Below are 21356 nucleotides of genomic sequence, written 5' to 3' on the forward strand. Positions count from 1 at the left end.
GTTAGCTTTTCATTTTGATTGTATCCTATACATATAAAAAAGCATGAATATGTATGTATATTTTATTGATGTATGTTAATATTGTAGCATAGGCCAAAAATAAAGAATCGCTGGAGACTTAGTCGACAAGAGCTTTATAAATATTTACGGTTCATTAATAAAACGAAGGCATAACAACAAGCGAGCATTATCAGAACGAATATGAATTTCGAAGGAACTATCCTAGCAAGAAATCAACCGACAGAACAAATCATCTTTCCAAGATTTACTCGAATGTTTCTTTACAATTTTTCAATATAATCTTTGTAAACGTTTCGGATAAAATATATCAAAGTCGATTAAAACTTAATCGAAAGAGAACAATTATCTCCACGAAATTAAAAATATATACTTAAATCATAATAATATAAATTATTATGATTTAATGTTATTATTAAAAAAAATATAAAATGAAGTATTGATCGTCGTCGTGTGGTTGAATAATAAAACTTGAAAAAAAAAAAAAACAAAAACAAAAAAAGAAACATCCTCTAAGCGAAGTTAATCGGTTTGGCTTTAAAATGGATTTATATATACATATATATATATATATATTTTCTGTAATCGTTTTATAAAGGATAAAAAATGATTCGATTTGCAGAAAATCGGAAAAAGAGATTTTGCATTAGTGGCAACCTCGCTGGTAACCCTTTTTTCCGGTCTTCCTGTTTTTACTTGCATACACGTATCGTATACTTGCAGGACGTATCGATCTTGATTTCAAGGGCATTAAAATTCGTTGAGACTTTCATTTCTACGGCATATCAAGAGGAATCTCGACAGATTTGAATTGGTAAGAGAGCTCGCATTAATAGTGAGAAATCTTGAAAATGGAAAAAATAGTTGGAGTATTTTAAAGGAAGAAAAGGTGACGGATAATGTATTCAATGTCGAAGAAATGTGAAAAAGCGTCTTAACTTTGAAGCCAGACTGTAGACTAAAAAGCTTTGTAAAGTGAGAAAAGAAAATCCTCTAACTTGTTATTCTTTTCTATTTTTCTCTTTCTCATTCCCATTTTCATTCTATCTTTGTTTAAAGAAAAAGTAAAAGATAAACGCGACAGACATAACTATGAATATGATTTTTAAGAGAAGAAAAAATACCGGAAGAATATCCTTTGATTCTGGATTCATCCTGTAAGAAAGAGAATAGAGAAGAAAAGTAAACAATCATGAAGATCGGAGGGAAAAATATTCCTACTTTGTTAGATCTCTCTTGGAGAAACTTTATCATTTCTTTCCCAAGAAGATATAATGTCGTTTATTCAATAAAAAAAAGTATAACTTGCTTCCTCCTCTCTTTGGTGTTACTTAAATCGGCCAAAAAATTGCCTCAGTTATTATTTCAATTTATCTTCTTCCTTTTAGTCCTGAATTATTTAAGAAAACTTTATCATTGACAAATTGAAATATGATGAAAATCTGTTTACTTACGAAGACAAAACAAAAGTTGGATTGATTTGATAGAAATAAATGATTATTTTTCTATACATTAATCGTCGATGGTTCTTATAAATATAATGTGGGGTGGTATTAAAGTTGTAAGAAAAAGCGGCAGTGCGTCTGTGCAGTGAATAAGTGGCGCGCGACTAACGGAGGCAGAGGGAGGATGAGCTTTCGTAACTTGAAAGCTCCTAGTCAGTCAGCGGCGAACCGTGTTCGACTATAATCCGTCTACGTCCTCGTCCTCGTCGTCGTCCTCGTCGTCGTCCTCGTCGTCGCCGAAATCGACTAATTTAAGAATCCACTTTTCCTTTCCTTTCCTTTCCATTCCTTTCTTTTCTTTTCCTTTCCTTTCTCTTTCCTTTGTTTGTCAACAAGTTTCAAACCTTACTAACAAATTATTACAAAATTTTACAAAATTATTTATTTTAGATTTGAATGAAAGCAATTTTTCTTTTGCAAATGATATAGAATAAATGATAAAAGATTTGTCTAAATATAATTTGTTCAAGTTATTTGCCATTTACAGTCATAGGAAGACGACATAATACTACTTGAAAATATCTTACTAGATTCTCCAATAATAAAGCTCTTTATTTTCTCTCGTTGAAAGTCTATCCTAAGTCTCGCGATAGATACCACTACATATGACGATACATATGACGATGCTTAAAATATGATCGAAACTTTAATGGTTTCTAAACGATGTACACAGAGTTTGAAGGATTTATTCAAAGGAATTTCATAGGCTTTTGTTTGTTTAGTTAATGCCATCATTTTCGGCGGAAATTGTCTAGCATCGTTTAGGGATTATTATCTTTCTAAAGTTTTCGAGGATATTGAAAATGACTGACTGAAAATATAGAAAGAAAAAAACAATAAAAACAAAAGACAAATAATGGAAAATGAAGTATGAAATTCTTAGATTGGATGGAAGATTAAACTTGATAAGATTTTCTCCAAGGTATATGCCATTTCGATAAGCCAATATTTCACTTTGTTTCTCTCTCTCTCTCTCTCTCTCTCTCTCTCTCTCCTCGTTCTATTTCTATTTTTACTTTGATCTCTTTATCTCTCTATTTCCTGAAACCTTCAATACGAACATTCCATTCCAAGCGTTTCCATATTCGATAAATGTATTTTATCCTTTGTGATTTATGAACTTAATTAGTGAATAAAAGAAAATAAATAGAGGAGACGACAAAAGATACAAATGTGCTTCAGAAAATCCACCTATTTCCGATAATCTATCTTGTTTTATGGTACGAAACAACGAAATGTTATTTTTGTAAGAACAAAAAAGGACATTCTAAGGAAAGGGTGAAAGGGTGAAAAAAGGGTGAAAAAAGGGTGACAACGACTAAGGACAAGAAAAATGTAGAAGGAATCGTTAGTTGGTTGCGTGTATCAGGAATTCAAGCTGCACGTTGACATTTCGGAGAAGTTCACGTGAGTTGGATTAGAAATAAAAACACACGAAAAGGGAAGAAGAAAAGAAATGAAAAAAAAAAAAAGATGGAACCTCGAGCTCTCTCTCTTTCGCTCTCTCGAGCAAACTTGTGATTTTGAAAAATTTCATTTAGTTTGTAAAAACATTGTTTGTTCGTAACCATCCTGGTTGGATTAATTCTTGATTAGATCAACTCTATGCATTGAACAAAAGCTCTTTTCCTTTTTTCTTCTTCCCTTTATACGAGTTCCTATTGTACTACTTATTAAGATAATACGTAACAAGTTGAAAAGCTCTCTCGTGACTGACTCGTAGACGAGTTTCTCTCATTAGACAATAAATTTTCGTGGAGCAATCGAGTTTTCACACAATGTCGATGTATTATGGTTGTAAAGTTGGATATCTTTAATACAAATTTTGCAAAAGATAAATCATTCATTTATTTTCTTCTTTAACGAATAGAAAACAAATAAAACAAGAAACAAATATGGAATAATCCTTTAATCTTAAACATTAATAATAATCAGAAATGTGTGGTCATTTTTAATATAGTAAATGAAACGACGAGATACAACGTGAAAGCAAACTCATGTTCGTATTGCTCATAGAGTTAATCAGTATGAAGATCCTGGATTTGATAGGATGTAAACGTGTCCTTTCATATCTTATGAACCTTGTAAACACGTAGATGTATACGAATACATAGATACAAAATAGATATCAGCAAGAAAATTGTCTCCGTTTAACTGTTTCCTATTTTTCTTGCTTTTAGTGTGAGGTCAAACTAAATGAAATCTGTCGTAAAAAGTTAAAGTTTTAATCGAAGATGACGTTTACTTCCTAAGATCTTTTTCTATTGAAAGTTTGAAAGTCTTCTCCAAAAGTGAAAATAACAATTCAACGAGTTTGAAAAGATATTCGATCAAGTTCTTTAGAAATACTTTATTATATTTCGTTGAAATGATTTTTCGAAAGAAAAAACGTGTAACTTATTGAATTTTGTATCGATTGATTTCTATTGGATCCTATTGGGTTCTATCGTTTTATCGTCAAAATAGAAACAACAAAATAAAAGACCAAAGTCGATTCGCTACCAATTTCGTTTTCGCAAAAATATTATTTCAGTTAGACTGATACTCGAACGTTTACCTTCGATAAGATTTTAATTGATTTTCACAGTTCGTTCTACTAGGTATTTAGAAAAAAACAAGTCTAGTAGAGGGAGGGAGAGAGAGTGAGTTGGTAAGTTGTAGCAAGGAAAGTTATCGATTGTGTAATGAATTATTGCCATAACTAGTTTCCAACTAGTAACGAGTAACGAGCGATCATCGAGAAGATGCCTAAGGCAAATATTAATAACACGCAATATACCTTGAAATAGGAACCTCCAATGTTAGCACCGTTTTGTTATCCTGTTTATTCCTTAAAGTTAAATTATTTGCCATATATTTATTTGCCATGTATTTGCCATATAATTGCCATTAATGGACCTTAATGTTTATTAATATATTATCGGTAACAATAATAATAATAATAATAATAATAATATTAATGATCAATTAGGAAATATCAAAGTTGGATAGAGAATATCGTGTTATCAAGCATACGGGTCATATGATACAATATTTATCAATGCATCTAAAAACAGCAAGCACAACTGCATTTCATCCAAAAATCAATCATCGATATACTTGCAATCATGCGACAATTTGTGAATACGCACCAATTCGACTATTATCGAAGAAGCATACTTGACCATAATCCGCGTGAGTTTTTTTTTTCTTACCAATCGCACGTTTCAAAGGAAGATATGATAATAATAATAATAATAATAAATATAGAAATTCCATTACTTTTACATTAGAATTTCTTAATACAGAAAGCTTTTTCCCGAACGTCTAGAAACTTGGCGTACATTAAAGCATGAAATTAAGAATTCAGGTAGCATTGTATTTTCGAATTTGCACGGACGGAACGATAGAGAAATATATAATAGAAAGAGAAAAGTTAAGTAAAAAATAGAAATAAATAAAAAAAAAAAAAAATAAAACGTATCGCTCGATTACATTTTGTTGAGGTAAAATAAAGTTGACGTCACTTTTTACCTTCTAACTAATTTCTTTACTTTTGTTTGCTTTTATGTATCTAATTACCATGCAAAACCAAAGTATCAGGTAACGATTAGATTAATTCAAATTAATTGCTTATGCACATAAAGGTAAAACGGTGTAAAAAAAAAAAAAAAAAAAGAATATTTCCCATCTCGTAATTAGAAAATGTTCATTTTCGATAATAAGACTTGCATTTTATAAAATAGAGAGCAACGTAATTAGTATTTTTCTTTTGAACTTTCATTATTTTTCAATCAAGATAAATTAGCTTAATTTGATCTATGCTGGATATTGTACAAGTGAAATATTATACGTGTAGATTATTTAAATATTTCAAATTGTGTATAAAATGAAAAATATTAGTATCGCGTGTACTTATACACTTAAAATGTAATAATTGATGTACATTAATTACTAAAAGATTGAACAATTTGAGCAGTGTTATAAATTTGTTATCATTTATACGGGAGTAATGAAGAAATTTAAGATTCATAATCCTGAATTAATTAATGTTGAAAATGTTCCTACTACGATAATGAAATTTTAATTATCTTTTCTTTGAACATTTTTTCATTTTTTTCTATTAATAGAATAAAATTAAATAAAAAAAAAAAAAATAGTTTAACCTTAACAGAGTCAAAGTCAAATTGGGGTAATATCATTTTCGAGGCATTTATTGAAAGCAACATTAAAGCTTAAAAAGATGAATCTCAAAGTAATTACAAGCACTCGATTCAAAAGTGTTTTAAACATTTTCAACTATTTACCTACTACTTACTTACTCAACATTAAATCATCGTCCATCGTTTTACATGGAACGTCATTCGTTAAAAATTGTCGAGAAGAAAAAAAGGAAAATCATTTAGCATGTAAATTAAAATGAGGATATTTTCTTGAAACGTGAAAACTTAGATATCTTACTGTATGTAAGAATTTATTTTATTTAAGATCATACTATTCGAATGAGAATAGAACTAATTATAAATGCAATATATTTGTAAGATTCCTATAAATTTAAGGATATCAACACGATATTGAGACTAGACTTGTAGCTTGATTAAACTTTGCAAGACTAATTAATTAATTAAAGTACTTCTATCAAGCGTAGACATTCAGACGTTCATTCACAATAAATCTTGATCAGTGCTCTTTACGTTTTATCCCTTCAAACGTTGCGCTTACCTTCGGAATAATCGCATTTCACTTTTGCAATGAGTGTTGATTGGTTGCTAGTAAACATTGTACATGAATACTGATGCAAGTATCTCATGAATGATTTCTTCATCATATATCTTAACAAATGAAAATACTTTAGAATTGTTTGAACTTGAAAAAAAATCATTCATTTCATATGCAAAATGAAGGAAAAGGTATTAATTAAATTACAAGTCTCTAGTGCAACTTACTAGAATTATTTATACGAATTACATCTTACGGAAACTTATGTAATTAATGGTGCACGACAGAAATAGGTCAGTAGAATTTTTGCCAAATATTCAAATGAATTTTCTTATTCAACAAGAAATACTATTTAATCCCATGGATGATAGAAAAATTCAATGTTCTTTAATCAGTGTTTCTTCAATATTCGAATAGAAAATATTTCAAACATTTGAAACGTGCATTACTTGATGAAACTATGAGAAGTGCTATTTTATATATCAAATTATTATATTGTAAATGAAATTTATTTGGCATATTAGTGGCTCGTTCAATAACGATCTAACCAACCACCGTGTTAAATGCAATTTTAACATTTGCGGTCGATATAAATGACTTTGAATCGTAATGATTATTAGCGGTTATCATTCTAACGAACCTGATTGTAATTATTCTTAAAATCGCCTGCGTACACGCATTGTATTCTAATTTACATTGATTTAAATACATTACAATACTTATTTGTAAATGATAACTATCGAATTATGCATGAATTTTATGACTTCTTGTTATTTTTTTTTTATTCTATTTTCATTATTCTCCAATATTTCGACGAATTTGATTATTTATTATATCCATTATATCCATTAGCCCCACTCTTTAGTCGGTACTAAAGTATAATGATTGATCGATCATAAATTGTAAAAGCTAAATGTTAAGGTGCAGTTATGCATAGATAAGACTTTGTAGATAGATGAACTGTATCAAATTCCGGTCATTAAAGCATCAATTAATCGCGATGAGTCATGATAACGTGTCATGTTATGGAAAATATAAGGGAAATAGAAAAAGAGAGAGTGGGAGGTAAGGGAAAGAAGAGAAAAAAAAATGAAAAAAAAAAAAAAATTGACTTTACAGTAGAGTGGACAAACCGCTGTCACTCATGCACACGCGACACATTTGCCGAAGTGGAAAAAACGAATAAGGTGAAAAAATAATCGGATGTGTGGCAAGGTACGCGATAGACGAAAATGCGTGTATATGTGTGCATGTATTCACGCGTTTTGTGTGCAAAGGAAAAAGGGACGAGAAAAAGAAGTAGTCAAAGTAAATATCTTTTCAGACATATGGTGGTACTACATGAAACTCGTAGCGAAAAAAAAACATACTCTCTTAGATTTTATTGCATTTTTTTTTTTACCTTGACCCAAATAAAAAAATCATCCCTTCGTTTATTTTCCCTATCTGAAAAAAAAAAAGAAGAAGGAGCATGATAATTTGTAAGCCTATAGGATGGAGTTTACTTAATATCGAGGTCTCGCAATATTTTGACAAGCAAACAACCCCAAAGTTATTTTCAACTTGACATTTTGGACCGTAACTTTGAGAGCCTTGTTACATTTTAAGGAAGTTAACTATTAACATAAGAAAATTTATCTTGTCATGTTTTATCACTGAATTCATTATTACTCTTTATAATAGAAAATAAAATCTATTTGTTTAGGAAGCTTTTAAAATCAAATGTTCCATATTAGATACAATTATCATTTACAAACGTTAATTAAATTCAACGCAGTCAAAGAAATTAATGAAATGTAGTTGTGGAATTTGTGGAAAAATCGTATGACACAGTAAAATAATGAAAATATATCTACAAAAGCTGTATATATGTAAGTGTGTACTATAATAGAAGGCTGTGTATGCATATGACAAAGAGAGTATTTTATGGATTATGAAACCGAGTGGACACATAAAATGGAGCCAGCTATTTTAGTGACAAATATCCCGTTCATAGTTCTTTTAAATGCAATCATTATATAAAACACAGGACAGTGCATAAACAATGTTTATCTCTTTCACTTGTTATCAAGGAATATAGTTTTTAAGTAGCATTGCAGAAGAAATGCTATGAATAAGCGGACAAAGGTTAACGAGAGAAATTGACTTGGAAACTGCAAAATAGATCGATTTATCATCGTTGAAGGATTAAATAGAGACAAGCTCATTGTTTCTCAGGCTTTGTGTTTACGCAAACGTCGATAATGTTTTATGCGTTTAGTCGAAGCTCCATCAAGCGTACGTTATACTTGAAAGCTCTTAGAAAAGCTTTGTCATTCGAATTTCTAGAAATAAGCAAAGCCGACATTTCTTTCGATGAAGAACGTCCAAAGTTATCGGTATCGTTTTCCATTAGGAAACGAAACTAAATAAAAGAAAAGAAAATGTGTATTTGTGAAAGAAGGGCGAAAGAGATATCAAACAAAACCATGTCACTTCGCAGACGATAAATCCTAAAGGCAACATGGAAATGAGCAAGAGATCATTTCGAGTATGACGATCAAACAGGAGATAGCTTATTTACGAGTAACTTTAGGGAGATATTAGAATTATGAACGTTTTAGCGATAGAAAACTTTCCTTCCGACGTTTGCTTGACAATAACCAATGGATTTCCGTTCCAGGAATAATCATTTTCTCTCTCTCTCTTTCTCTCTCTTGTACTACATCAAATGTTTTAAAACAATTACAACAAAGATCATTAAGATAAAGTGAGTAATAAGTCGAAGAAAGATTCATATACACGTTCTGTGTTATTTTCATCTAACTGTGGGTACATAATTTATGATTTATAGTTCCTTTTAAGAGAGAATAATTACCCACAGTTAAACTTAACTTAAACAACAAACAGTAATTTCGTCAAAGTTTCATTATTTCAAAAATTTATTCCATAACACTGGTTAGAAAATGTCGATAAAAACTAAAAAACGATATAACGTTCTGAACATTTATTACATTTAATAATAATTCCTTCGGAGAATCTCAGCTTTAAAGTAAAATGTAGATATTTATACATATGTTCGAATGTAGAATTTTCACTTTACACTTGAAATCATACGAAAATATTCTAGTTAATAAATACTGAGTATTTATTGTTAGTTGAGTATATACGTATCTGTTCTATCGTTATGATTATTTTCGAGAACTTTACGACTTATATATATATACACCATCTACCTAAAGTTTAAAAAACTTTTCAAAAGCCGAGTTAAATGCCAGGAAATAATATCCTGCGAAATCAACAAAAAAAAATCTCATCATTTTATCCGACAAATAGAAATAAGTTATAAATGAATAAATTTCCTTGAAACTTTTCTCTCTCTCTTCTCTATTTGATATGTTAATATTTATATCGACGATTGCAAGTATAATTATCATGGAAGATCGATTACTATCGTTTGAAAATTTTCTTGGATTTTGTTTTCCTTTTGTTATTTCTTGCCTCAACTTTCTCACCTTTGAAAAATGTAATTTCCGATAAATGTCAACGTGACAAGATCAAATGAGAAACGATATAAGTTCATTAATAAATATGGTTTTATCTCGAAGAAAAGATAAAAAAAAAAGTAATAATAGTCTGTCATTGATTGGAATACACCGTCTTCCTTTTTTTTTTTTTTCCATCGAAAGATACTTGTTAATTCGATTTGATTATTTTGTTGTTGAATATTATTTGTACGATTGCACAATTCTATATGAAATTTAAAATTGCATTTGTATTAGAATTATTTTCCTTTGATTTGATTGACACGCGGTGGTATGCACTTTGAAAGCTAATTTCTGAATCAAATTATTTCCTATTGATTCACGCGCGTCTTATTAACCGTACGATATGTCAAAGTTCTCATGTTTGGTTAAATAATAAGCCTATTAAGTTACACTTTCGAACTGATAATAGAAAAATTCATAATGAGCGTAAATTTCTTTTCGTCCAGAATAGCAAAATCTCAAGCAAGTTGTTTTAACGTTAATTTACACGAGGTACATTTAGGTTTTTTGTGTCTATCATAAAGCTTTCCGATAAAGCATTAATAACGCGTTATTTATTCTTATTTGAAAATTGCAATTTTAATTAGATCGACGTGCCTTGAAGTTAGATTTAAGACGATTATAAACTCGATTACTTACACATTGGATGGAAGAAACAATAGACGAATTATTTAACAATACCTAACAATAGAACCGATTATTAAAACACAATAATTCAATTGCATAATCCAACAAATAATTAGACAAAAAGTTGTAAAACGTTTTCTTTTTTAGCAATAAGATTGCGGCAACTCCCACCTGATAATTATTTCATATCAAATGACACGTATAAAATTTGTACTTGCAGATTATAATGGCAAGCAGAATACGCTTAACATCATGAAGATTAACGAAACCATGGAAGATTATTCGTTGAGTATTATAGAAGGGAACGAATACCTCAACATATCTTGGAATGATTCAATATGTGATGAATTCATCAGCAAAGACTTTATCCTCTCGTCAAGATGGTTTCAAGCAACCATCTACTTTCTTTACTTTACGGTTTTCATAGTTGCTCTAATAGGAAATGGATTGGTCTGTTACGTCGTTTGCAGTAGTCCAAGGATGCATACAGTTACCAATTACTTCATTGTTAATCTGGCGATCAGTGACATCTTGATATCACTTTTCTGTGTCCCAACAACCTTTGTCAGTATTTTAATTCTTCAATATTGGTCCTTTGGTTGGACGCTCTGTCCAATCGTTAATTATTCACAGGCGAGTATCTTCTTTATTGTCTTGATAATCCCGAATTTTCGTCATATGTTTTTTTTTTTATTTTTTTTTTTTATTTTTTTTTTTAATATTATTATATAGAGTCATAAAATTTACAAAATATGATATATTAATATTCATATATAAAACAGGCTGTTTCCGTGCTGGTAAGCGCATACACTTTAATCGCTATCAGCATAGATCGTTACATTGCTATAATGTGGCCATTTAAACCACGCATGAGTAAAAAGCAAGCAACGTTCTTGATACTGGGTGTCTGGTTACTGGCATTGACGGTTTCTTTTCCGATTGCCGTGGTATCGGAACTTGTACAACCTGTTAATGAAACAGATCGTTATGTCAAATGCAATAGATTCATCTGCCAAGAAAACTGGACGTCGGAAAGGGACAGGTGAAAGTAAACTTTCGTACATGATGAAATGTAATTTTTTCAGCGATTAAAAATCTAACAATTATAAGTCATTGCAATCATTCTTTTTTCTCTTGACTTCAAATTATTTGAATATTTTCCAAACGCATAATTCATGATAATTAATGATCTAAATAAACAGAGCTTTTCTTTTCAGATACTATTATACAATCTCCCTGTTGGTAGTGCAGTATTTGGTGCCACTTATGGTACTTTTATTCACTTACACTAGCATCGCCATAATCGTATGGGGTAAGAGACCACCAGGGGAGGCCGAGAATACGAGGGATCAAAGAATGGCACGATCGAAAAGAAAGGTACATACTTTATTATCTTATTTTATCTTATTTTATCTTAATTTCCATTTTTATTAACAATATTATATAATAGTATAAGTCAGGATTCCATCATTATATAATACTTGTCAAAAAAGATATTCAAATTGTTGAGTTAAGTGAAGCGACATATTAATTAATTCTAATTAATCGGTGCTATAAATAAATTTGCAGCCTATTAAATATTTATGAAAAATATTCAACTCGATTTAATGGAAGTTCGTACCCTTGTTATTTATCGTGAAACACAGGATTATTGGATATACGCAAATAATTGTCTTTAGATAAACGTTTAAATTAGTAAGAAGAGGCTAAGGGTGTAACAGATGGCCTCTCTCATGGTTGGTTAACGACAAAGTATAGGACAATTTTTTAATTAAATTCAATCGGACCATTTCAATGAATCACCATAGTCGTTGGACCGAGAACAAACGCAAGTGCTTCATAATTTATCCAAATTTGAACGTCAATAGTATTCAGTTACAATCTGAGGATTTAAAAAGGAGGATTCTAAGAACGATTAGAAAGCAGGAATAGGAAAATAAATGGAAGAATATATGTTTTTCAGTTAAGTCTTGATAAATAGAAATTTTATTCAAAACAATTCTGTGTTTATCGTACTTACTGTAAGTATATTCTCTCATGTGTAGACGCATATCCGTGATGATGTATGATGTTAAAAGATAGTAATGTAATCAGTGGGACGGTATTTTACCGCTGGAGCCAAGCACTTTTTAAGTACATTTAATGCAGACAGAGTATCGGTACTAGTCTTAAGATAAAAGGTTCCAGTACTGAAACAGCGAAAGAGAGAAATGTCTTTGATTGCAAATTGAAATCGGTCTCGGAACTAAGTTAAAGTCGCGTTAAACTCAATTTGTCTTTTCAAGATAATAAAAAAAACTAACGCGTCAGTTGGCGTTGCATATCCCATTGGAATTTTCATGTTTCCGTTGCACTTTCCTGAGAGAAATTTTAAATAGGAAGAACATTTGACCGCTGTCAATAAATTCTCATCGAGTAGAGATATTGCATAAAATTTCCATGACATAAAATGACTGCAGAAATCTGAAAGATATAACCAAAAAAATACAAAGATTAATCAATCTCTTTGTTAACAATTTGATAATTATAAATGAAATACATGTATGTTAAAACGTTTGCATAGAGAGAGAGAGAGAGAGAGATGCAAGATTCGTGGGTGAAAGAAAAAGTTGTTGAAAAATGAATAGATAAATGATATAATAGAATAAGACAAGAAAGACAATTAAGCTCCATTTTTTTGGAACTTTTATTCAAATCTGTGAGGCAATTCTCTAAACGATGTGTGTCAAAGATCATCATCGACGTTTCTTCGTAGTATTTAAACAAACGAATGTACTAACCAGCTACACTTAAAAATGGTTTTATTTTACATCCTGGCTGCAAACGTTGGCCCCCATTCGGGAAGAAATCAACATTCCCTGTAGTCCTGGAATTCCCATAAAATCCACTATCCGTATGAATAATATCTACGAATTGAGCGTCGGCCGAAGTGAGTCGAGATTTGATAATATTGAATAAGGGACCCGCGGGATCTAATCCTACGAAATAATAATCGATTGTTCGATATAAATAAAGCGTTTAATTAAAAAACCATCATACCTGTGATTCTCGGTATTTGAAAATGTGCCACTTCCTTTAAATGTCCGGCTACTTGGCCTCCCATAGAGTGACCAATAATATGAAGTTTATTAGGATTTAAACCAGCTACAACCATTTTGTTGAGAGCCGAAGCTAGTGCATGTGCCACATATGTAACGCTCCAAGAAACCTCGAAGTAATTCAATCTACTGATATTCCTATAGTCGAGAGCCAGGACGTTGTGATCGTTACGTTGTAAATATGCTGCAACAATTGGATTTTGTCGATTATATTTATATAACTGCTACTCCTTTAGATTTTCTTCAACTAACGATAAAAGAAATAATAAACAAAATGTCTGTGGGAAATATTTCAATGGACGGAAGATTAACGGAAGAAAGGGTTTGTGCGATTTTTTCTTTGTAATTGTATGTTTGATTGAAAAATTAGAATTAATTACCGCACACTATCGTAGACACGCTCTCTAAGTCAACGTACTCTTTATAGCCGTGAATATAAAGTACCGTTGGCTTATTTGGATCCATTTTCGAAACAAGCAATTCAATATTATCCAACTTCTTGTCCACATAATCCACAAGCGAATGACTGAAAAATGAAAATTTCAATTAGTTCTCAGGCAATGGTCATACGATAAATAATATATTATATATTCTTTGTAAATAATTACTTGTAATAACGTATAAATATGGTATCAAGATGTAATGATTTTTCATCCTCCCTCAGGCCTTTAGCATCTGCAAAATGTCAAAGAAAATTAACGAATAACAACTAATAACGAATTACAGAATGAATTTCCATATTTATTTTACCCTTAGTAGAAAAATTCTCTATTCATATATACGTCGAAAGATTCATTTGAAAATAATATTATTCTATGTTAGACGTACACCACGTAAGGAAGGAATACTTACAAGAAAAAAATAAACTTATCCAAATGACAAGAGAAACGTAACGAGAGAATCTAATCATGATGTTATGTAATTCTGAAGGTGTAACGCTGAGAACAAACCACCAAAACTACACTCCGATTCTTTGATCAGTCCTATATAATAATGATACCTCTAATTATTGGAAATTTATACTGGTGTTATCGCATTATCGTTTTCAAAAATAATAAATTATGTTCAAACTATGACATCTTCTTTATGTATAGTAGCCATTAACTTGAATAGCCATAAATAAACATTATCAACAAATTTATAAGCCTTGAATCAAAACTGGAAAACACTTAAAAATAAATTTGGCGATGAACTCATTTCTTATCGTTGGATAAACGAGCCATGAAATATTTCGCACATAGTAAATAGTCAAACATACTTAAATATTCTAATGAATGATAATTACACTAGTTAACATATTATCTTTATATATAAAAAGTAACAGAAAGAGAACATTTGTGCTAAGCTAATCAAAACTGGTGTGACAAAAAAAAATAATAGTCTAAATTTCGTAAACAATTACTCGTATCATTTAATTAGTCTTTAAGTTTTAAATTATCAGCAAGAAACCTATATCTAAAAGCACTCTTCAAAAAGTATATAAGAAAGTCTGAATTATTCGAACAAGTTACATTCCTATTTATAAAAATGAAACAAAATAATTTTTGCTTGATTTGCTTGTATTGTAACCATAATAAACATGTCTTTGATACGCTATGTTGATAATAAACGTGACATCTCATTTCCTGTTATAATATTGTTTTCATTTTTGAAAACATGAAAGATATAAAGATAAAGAGAGACACAAAGTTGGTTCCCATAGTTTGCGTGTTTTGATTAGTAATTGGCAAAAATAAACAAAAGGAGAAAAAAAATATATATAAAATAAAAATAAAAAAATGATGACTCTCGAGAAATATAACATTATCAGACTTATGTTTAAAAAGCAAACGTGAACAATATAGTCATTTATTATAATAAAGATAAGATTCGTGAGTGAATAACATTACCTTCTTTTCCTCTATTTTGGTATATCCTTTTATTATATCTTTCCTTCGGATTTCATACTTTATTTTATTTTAAAAAGAAAAGTCATTCGTTCTCTCTTTTAACATTTTCGTGATCTCGCGTGATAAAAGCAAATAATCCAACAGATTCTACTTTATTAAATCCCTAAGTACGAAGATCCTCGATAACAAGAAATATAAATTGGATCTGGTTTTGATACGATGTAATATCTTTTTGAACGAATCTAAGAACCCATGTTCCTTTACGGATTTTCTTACGAAACAAGAAATCTTGTCAAGAGAAAATAGCTTTTCTAAACAAGAAAAAACGATTGAAACAATTGTCCGAAACGTACAAGATTGTACAATTTCTTATTATCTTCAGTAATAAAATCCCTTTTAATAATGATAATATCAAATAAATAAACATCAAATAAAAGTAATGAAAATAATAACGCGCGACAATATCGAATGATCGCAAAGTATAATTGAAATCCCATATGAATCAAATTTAAACGAGAAAGAAATAGAAAAAAAAAAAAGAGAAAATAAGTCGAGATTACGTAGATAAAGTGATAAAACTCGACCTTATCGAAAATCGTTGGCAAACTATGTTGTCAGCCATTGAGATCCTTTAACAACAAAGGTCCTTTATCAATCGCGTTTCTATTCCTTTCCCTAGCTATTCTCGATCACTTCTCATTTTCTTCTTCCTCGAGGTGTAGACCAATATCGAGTTGAGATTAATCGAAATTATCCTTTCTCTCTCTTCTTTTTTACTACATCATTTTCACATCGAGTTCTTTGAGACATCAATCATATTACTCTACATCAAGGACCTAAAATGTATGCGATGTAAAGTCAATAAATAATTCCTTGATAATTATTTTTCTGATGATTAGAAAAGAGAAATATATTTTCTTCAAATTTGATCGATAATTTTAAATCAAAGTATATTTGTCTTTTGACAAACTGTCTTAAGCATTTTTATTTCTTTTTCTTCTTTTTCCTTTTATTATATTATTATGTAACATGTACAACGTGTATGTATTATACGTAATACACTAGTGTAGGATCTAAATCCTACAATATATCTATCATTCTCACTCCACTCCCACATGCTATGAAAAGAGAGAGAGAGAGAGAGAGAGAGAGAGAGAAAGAAATTCACTTTCTTCTTTCACATTTGATGTTGCGTGAACGACGACGTCAAAAGGAAAACATCCTCATGGGATTTTCCATGAACTTATATGAGAATATTTCCCTCAGTAAGACGACAAACAATAAAAAAAAAAAGAACTACAAGCATTAGGATACGATCAATGTTTTATACAAAATTTTATTCTAAAATGAAATATTTGAATAAGATATTTGTCATGATTTTTCAAAGATTGAAACGAGTATTTTGTTCATGTTAAACGAAAAGACATTTATATATATATATATATATATAATCGCGACTCTTTGTTAATAAACAAATAATTGCGATTATAAATTGAGATATAAACTATCCTATCGTTCAAGTTAGATGAAACTGCATACAGTGTGAAAAATTTTATTTAAATCGGTTCAGTAGTTTAGGAGTACATTGCGCACAAACAACGTGACACTTAATTTATATATTATATATATAAAAATTGAAATAATCTTTTATCGACATATCAAAAAACTGTTATCAGACGATAAGTAATATTCGATAAGTAATATCACTTTATTTGAAATTAGCATAATCGTTTTGAGTCTTTATCACGAACTAACGTAATTGACAGCGATATCGATTAAATACAACAAGTCATTATTCCGTCATTATCGCGTCACAATAATTGTCTTGAACTCGCTCCACTTTACCGAAAAGGCAAAGACATTCTAATTCGATCGATTCTAATCACTCGAAAATGACTCCTTCGAATTGGCAGTTCTTGTCTCTCGTAAACCCTTTGAAACTGTATTCCATTAAAAGCTCTCTCTCTCTCTCTCTCATACGAATTCGACAGATCGAGCTTTCAATTAAAATCCGACTATCTATTCGCTTTAATTTTAATCGCTAAACTTGCCTACAATCAAAAGCAAAGTTACTAAGGACTTTTAAAGAGTTACTTCAACTTAAAATCGATTGAAAAATCATTTTTTGATTGATCGAGTATCACCAACTTTTGACCAACTTTCTCTGTTACAGATGGTGAAAATGATGATTACTGTGGTATTAGTCTTCACCATGTGCTGGTTACCTTTTAATGTTTTCTACGTAAGTTAATCCAAACTATTCTAAATGAAAATTTGAATTTGTTTAAAATTTATCACGCAAAAAAATGATAAAGCTATACTTTATCTTTTATATTATAATTTATAATACTTATAAGACTTCCTTCTAATTATGAGTAAAAACGTAAAGTTTTTTTATTGCTGCTCGCTTATAACCCAAGAAGACCCTTTTCATTTCTTTTTTTCTTCTTCTCCCTTCGAAGTTTCTCGTTACAAAGATATTGACCAACTTTACAAATAAAACTTATAAGTTATTAATGCACACACGCGCGCGCGCGTGCTATCTTTTTTATAAAACAAAGACAAATTTTCTTGTTATTACAATAGATTTGAATTAGGAGAAAATATTTCTAATTGTTCGTTTAAATTCAACTGTCAGATAGCGTTAGACTTTGATAAAAGTCTCTACAACTGGTCGGGTCTTCCTTTCGTATGGGCAGCCCTTCATTGGCTTTCGATGTCACATTCCTGTTACAACCCAGTGATTTATTGTTGGATGAATGTTAGATTTCGTGCAGGCTTTATTACTGCATTCGGACGTTTACCATATTTGCGTAACTTGCTACCTAATCGAGAAACTCATAGATACAATACTAGTATGGTCGGTATGCCTATGACGGGTAAGAAAAATTAGAACAACAAAATAAAAGAAAACCCCTGCTTAGAAATTCAGAACTACTTCTCTTTATTTGATTTATTTTCAGATGTCGATGGATCTGGTCAATTCGTATTACAGCGAAAAAACACGTGCACGACTTACGTCAGTGTAAGACATAAAACCAATGGAAGTCAAGGAATACCTGCGAGAAATATTAGCTTACAAAACAACGAATCTTTGCGAATGAACATCCCACAATCTCAACAAGTCATAAAACTCCATTCTCATTTAGAAGAACAGATATAAAAAAAAAAAAAAAAAAAAAAAACAATAACAAGAGAAAAGATAAAAAGAAACTTTTCTTTCAAAGTTTGAACGCTTTAGGCAGGAAATAAAAGGTTTACCAGGAAATACGAATTTGTGTAATCTAGTAACTAGTCACAAAGTCTGTTCTAATATATTTTTAACAAAAATAATTGAAAGATTAAGATTATTTTGGATCGTAACTACTAAGAAAATTTCGTTTTAATTATTTTACGACACGCTAATTGATTAAAAAAGAAAATGAGATTACTTCGAATGTTTGCTCTTTCGTATCAAGTTCCTTCTTGTACATTATGTATATATGTTTACTTTCATATTTCGAACAAATTAAGCGAACAATATTTCTAGAAGTTGCCATTTAAGGAAATTCTTGTTCTCATGTTTTCTCTTAACATTTTCGAATCACGCAAAACACGATATAATGATAAAAAATAATATAAATTAAAAACAAAAGTGTAAAAAATAAAGAAACAAATCAGATGCAATGAACTTCGATATCTTGTCCGTGTATATCTGTGTTTCCTTCACTGATTGTTGTTGTTTTATTCTGTGTGCATCTATGCATGTACGAAGATGTACGTATATTATTATAAGTCAATAAAACGACCTTTGCTATAAACAATAGTCTCTTAATTAAATAACAGATTAGAAAATAATTAGACGTATTAAAAATATACACATCTCTTAGTTCACATACATTTATATTTTATTCATTTTAAACGATGCATAAATAATTTCAACGTTTAATTGAAACATTTAATGAATGAAACATTTATCCGAGTTCATTGATAAAAGAATAAGTATACATATAGACTCTGAATGCATAACAATAAGATATGTAAAGAAACAAATCTTTGCTAATTTTCATATTTAATAAGATTTCATTTAAAATAGAATTTGTTTCAAGGTAAGTAACATTTCGATATTACGATATGCTATTATTCCACCGCTATTTGCTGCGTTATCACTAGTAGTAACATATTTTACATCTAAATCATCCAAAACTTTACACTTGACAAATTTCTGATAATCTACTATACCCCCACCTAAAGCTCGTAATATAGCTTGCGGAGCACACGTATCCCATTTGTAAGTAGAATTTTTGGAAAGTACATAAGCAGCAGCCATACCTAAGGCCACGTTTAATGATTTGTTTCCAGCACCAGATTGTTCCATTAATATGAAACCTGCCTCTCTAAGTTTAGATTTTAAATCTTCATCTTCAAATCGGCCAATAAGTATAGTTTTACATGTCTCATCTGTATCGTTAAGAAAACTCCTACCAATGCTTGAGCAACATAAGCTAGTATCGGTATTAAAATATCCCCAATAACACAAACCGTTCCACCTGCTAAAATTTATGCGTAAATAAATTTACAATTTTGTATGCGTATTATTTCGAAGAAATCAACATTCTTCTGCAATGATCTACTCACTTTTGATTATCATGTAACTTATCAAATGGTTTATTTATGATACCTAACACTGGTAATCCTGTACTTTTAAGGTATACACCTATTAATACTGTAACACAATTTAATCCTTTTATTTTGCTTACATCAGAATTCACGTACTCTCCAGTAGCATCTACACACAACAATGTTATTAATTATTTTCATCTATATTGCATGTATAATGAGCATTGTTAATAAATCCTTACCTATTGGATCTATCCATATACCAAGATCTTCTATAGGTAGAGGTAAATCTTTAGGAATATCATGCACAGTATTCACATCTTTCAATCGAATTTCCTTATGAACTTCTTCCGCAAGAAAAATAGCTGTTTCTGTATCATTACCCATGACTTTGGCTAATAGATTAGTTGTTTCCAAACAAGTGGAACATACTTCCACAACTATTGTCTCTCCAAGTGCATTGGTAAACGTATTGTTTTCTTCGCCTTGTACAACCTTCGCTAACTCTGGAAACTAACGATTTCTGCAAAATTTTCTATTTACGTACTCTTACATAAATCATACATTAATCTATTCTTTTAACTTTATCCTATTACAATATTCACATATAAAATATATCTAATCGACTTACCTCTAATGCTATATCATGCTTTATAGTTTCTTGAATCAAAACGTCGGCCAAAGTTTTAAAATCTCTTAAGATTGGATTTTTCTCTGCCTGTGATTTTTCTTGAACCAGAAGGTCAAACAATGATTGATTTTGTCTACATATTCTAGCAATATTAGCAGCTTTTTCCGATACTTTTAAAAGAACTGTTAACAACTTGCTTCCATTCTCCATAACTTCAAAATTTGAAAGATATATGTGAGATCTATACCAAATAAATATATTCAAATATATGCTGAACTTTAATTAAGGAAAAAGACTTCCGTTTGAGTCACCGACAAGGCTTCAAACTGTACAATATATATAAACCATTAGTTGCAAAGAATCCTTACAATTTTCGTTTCATAACAATATCTCCAATCACCGAATTATCGACTTTTCAGAACAGTACACATGTATGTTAAATACGTACTTGATGTTGTTATTTGATCACTAACATAATTACAAATTTCTTTTCCACTTTATCGTGTTGCGTCTTCGAAAGCTATCCGCGAATTGATTGATTTTTGTATACAAATATAGTTTCTCGGCATGACGCTAATGAAAATCAAATGAACTGTAAATTTCATGCATCCTTAATTTTAACCAATATTTTTATTATACAAACGCAATATAAATCAATTATTTTCCAAGACGACATGACGAAATTTATATTTCTTTTTATTTAATATACATTGTAATTTTTCAACGAGTAATATTTATACAAGATCGAAAGCTCAATGTTCAGA

General features: G+C 30.2%; 3 protein-coding genes across 6 annotated transcripts; 1 reads left to right on the forward strand and 2 right to left on the reverse strand.

Moving 5' to 3' along the window:
- Positions 1 to 1677: 1677 nt before the first annotated feature.
- Positions 1678 to 19165, forward strand: LOC107069153 (RYamide receptor). Of its 2 annotated transcripts, none has more exons than XM_089177616.1 (8): positions 1678 to 2445; positions 2653 to 2930; positions 10596 to 11008; positions 11158 to 11417; positions 11593 to 11752; positions 17536 to 17604; positions 18001 to 18241; positions 18326 to 19165. In XM_089177616.1, exons 3-8 carry the CDS (start codon positions 10628 to 10630, stop codon positions 18523 to 18525), a joined length of 1311 nt encoding a protein of 436 aa, XP_089033742.1. In that variant the 5' UTR covers positions 1678 to 2445; positions 2653 to 2930; positions 10596 to 10627; the 3' UTR covers positions 18526 to 19165. The 2 variants fall into 2 exon arrangements, with proteins under 2 accessions (XP_089033742.1, XP_089033743.1); XM_089177617.1 differs by having other exon boundaries at positions 2706 to 2930.
- On the reverse strand, positions 11203 to 17528 carry LOC107069154 (pancreatic triacylglycerol lipase). Of its 2 annotated transcripts, none has more exons than XM_015326192.2 (8): positions 14326 to 17528; positions 14082 to 14148; positions 13854 to 13999; positions 13415 to 13657; positions 13156 to 13353; positions 12679 to 12838; positions 12396 to 12564; positions 11203 to 11341 (listed from the first exon to the last, which is right to left on the reverse strand). In XM_015326192.2, the coding sequence occupies exons 1-7, from the start codon at positions 14381 to 14383 to the stop codon at positions 12447 to 12449; spliced, it is 990 nt and encodes a 329-aa protein (XP_015181678.2). In that variant the 5' UTR covers positions 14384 to 17528; the 3' UTR covers positions 11203 to 11341; positions 12396 to 12446. The 2 variants fall into 2 exon arrangements, with proteins under 2 accessions (XP_015181678.2, XP_089033746.1); XM_089177620.1 differs by lacking the exon at positions 11203 to 11341 and adding an exon at positions 11959 to 12257.
- Positions 19166 to 19227: 62 nt separating the features above from the next.
- Positions 19228 to 21124, reverse strand: Ipp (inositol polyphosphate 1-phosphatase). Of its 2 annotated transcripts, none has more exons than XM_089177619.1 (5): positions 20961 to 21124; positions 20593 to 20833; positions 20204 to 20474; positions 19980 to 20130; positions 19228 to 19891 (listed from the first exon to the last, which is right to left on the reverse strand). In XM_089177619.1, exons 1-5 carry the CDS (start codon positions 20972 to 20974, stop codon positions 19429 to 19431), a joined length of 1140 nt encoding a protein of 379 aa, XP_089033745.1. In that variant the 5' UTR covers positions 20975 to 21124; the 3' UTR covers positions 19228 to 19428. The 2 variants fall into 2 exon arrangements, with proteins under 2 accessions (XP_089033745.1, XP_089033744.1); XM_089177618.1 differs by having other exon boundaries at positions 19228 to 19894.
- Between the last annotated feature and the right edge of the window lie 232 nt (positions 21125 to 21356).

This window comes from Polistes dominula, unplaced genomic scaffold (genome assembly GCF_049000335.1).
Source record: "Polistes dominula isolate Pdom_NZ unplaced genomic scaffold, Pdom_raw_medaka contig_24, whole genome shotgun sequence".
In the NCBI taxonomy this organism is placed as follows: Eukaryota; Metazoa; Arthropoda; class Insecta; order Hymenoptera; family Vespidae; genus Polistes; species Polistes dominula.

Coding starts and splice junctions, on each gene's coding strand:
- LOC107069153 (XM_089177616.1), top strand. CDS start 10,628: ATGAAGATTAACGAAACCATGGAAGATTATTCGTTGAGTATTATAGAA. Junction 17,605..18,000: donor TACCTTTTAATGTTTTCTAC/GTAAGTTAATCC, acceptor TTCAACTGTCAG/ATAGCGTTAGACTTTGATAA. Junction 18,242..18,325: donor GGTCGGTATGCCTATGACGG/GTAAGAAAAATT, acceptor ATTTATTTTCAG/ATGTCGATGGATCTGGTCAA.
- LOC107069154 (XM_015326192.2), bottom strand. CDS start 14,383: ATGATTAGATTCTCTCGTTACGTTTCTCTTGTCATTTGGATAAGTTTA. Junction 14,149..14,325: donor GATAAGTTTATTTTTTTCTT/GTAAGTATTCCT, acceptor GACATTTTGCAG/ATGCTAAAGGCCTGAGGGAG. Junction 13,354..13,414: donor TCAAATACCGAGAATCACAG/GTATGATGGTTT, acceptor ATTATTTCGTAG/GATTAGATCCCGCGGGTCCC.
- Ipp (XM_089177618.1), bottom strand. Junction 20,475..20,592: donor AGCATGATATAGCATTAGAG/GTAAGTCGATTA, acceptor AGAAATCGTTAG/TTTCCAGAGTTAGCGAAGGT. Junction 19,895..19,979: donor AAGTTACATGATAATCAAAA/GTGAGTAGATCA, acceptor CATAAATTTTAG/CAGGTGGAACGGTTTGTGTT.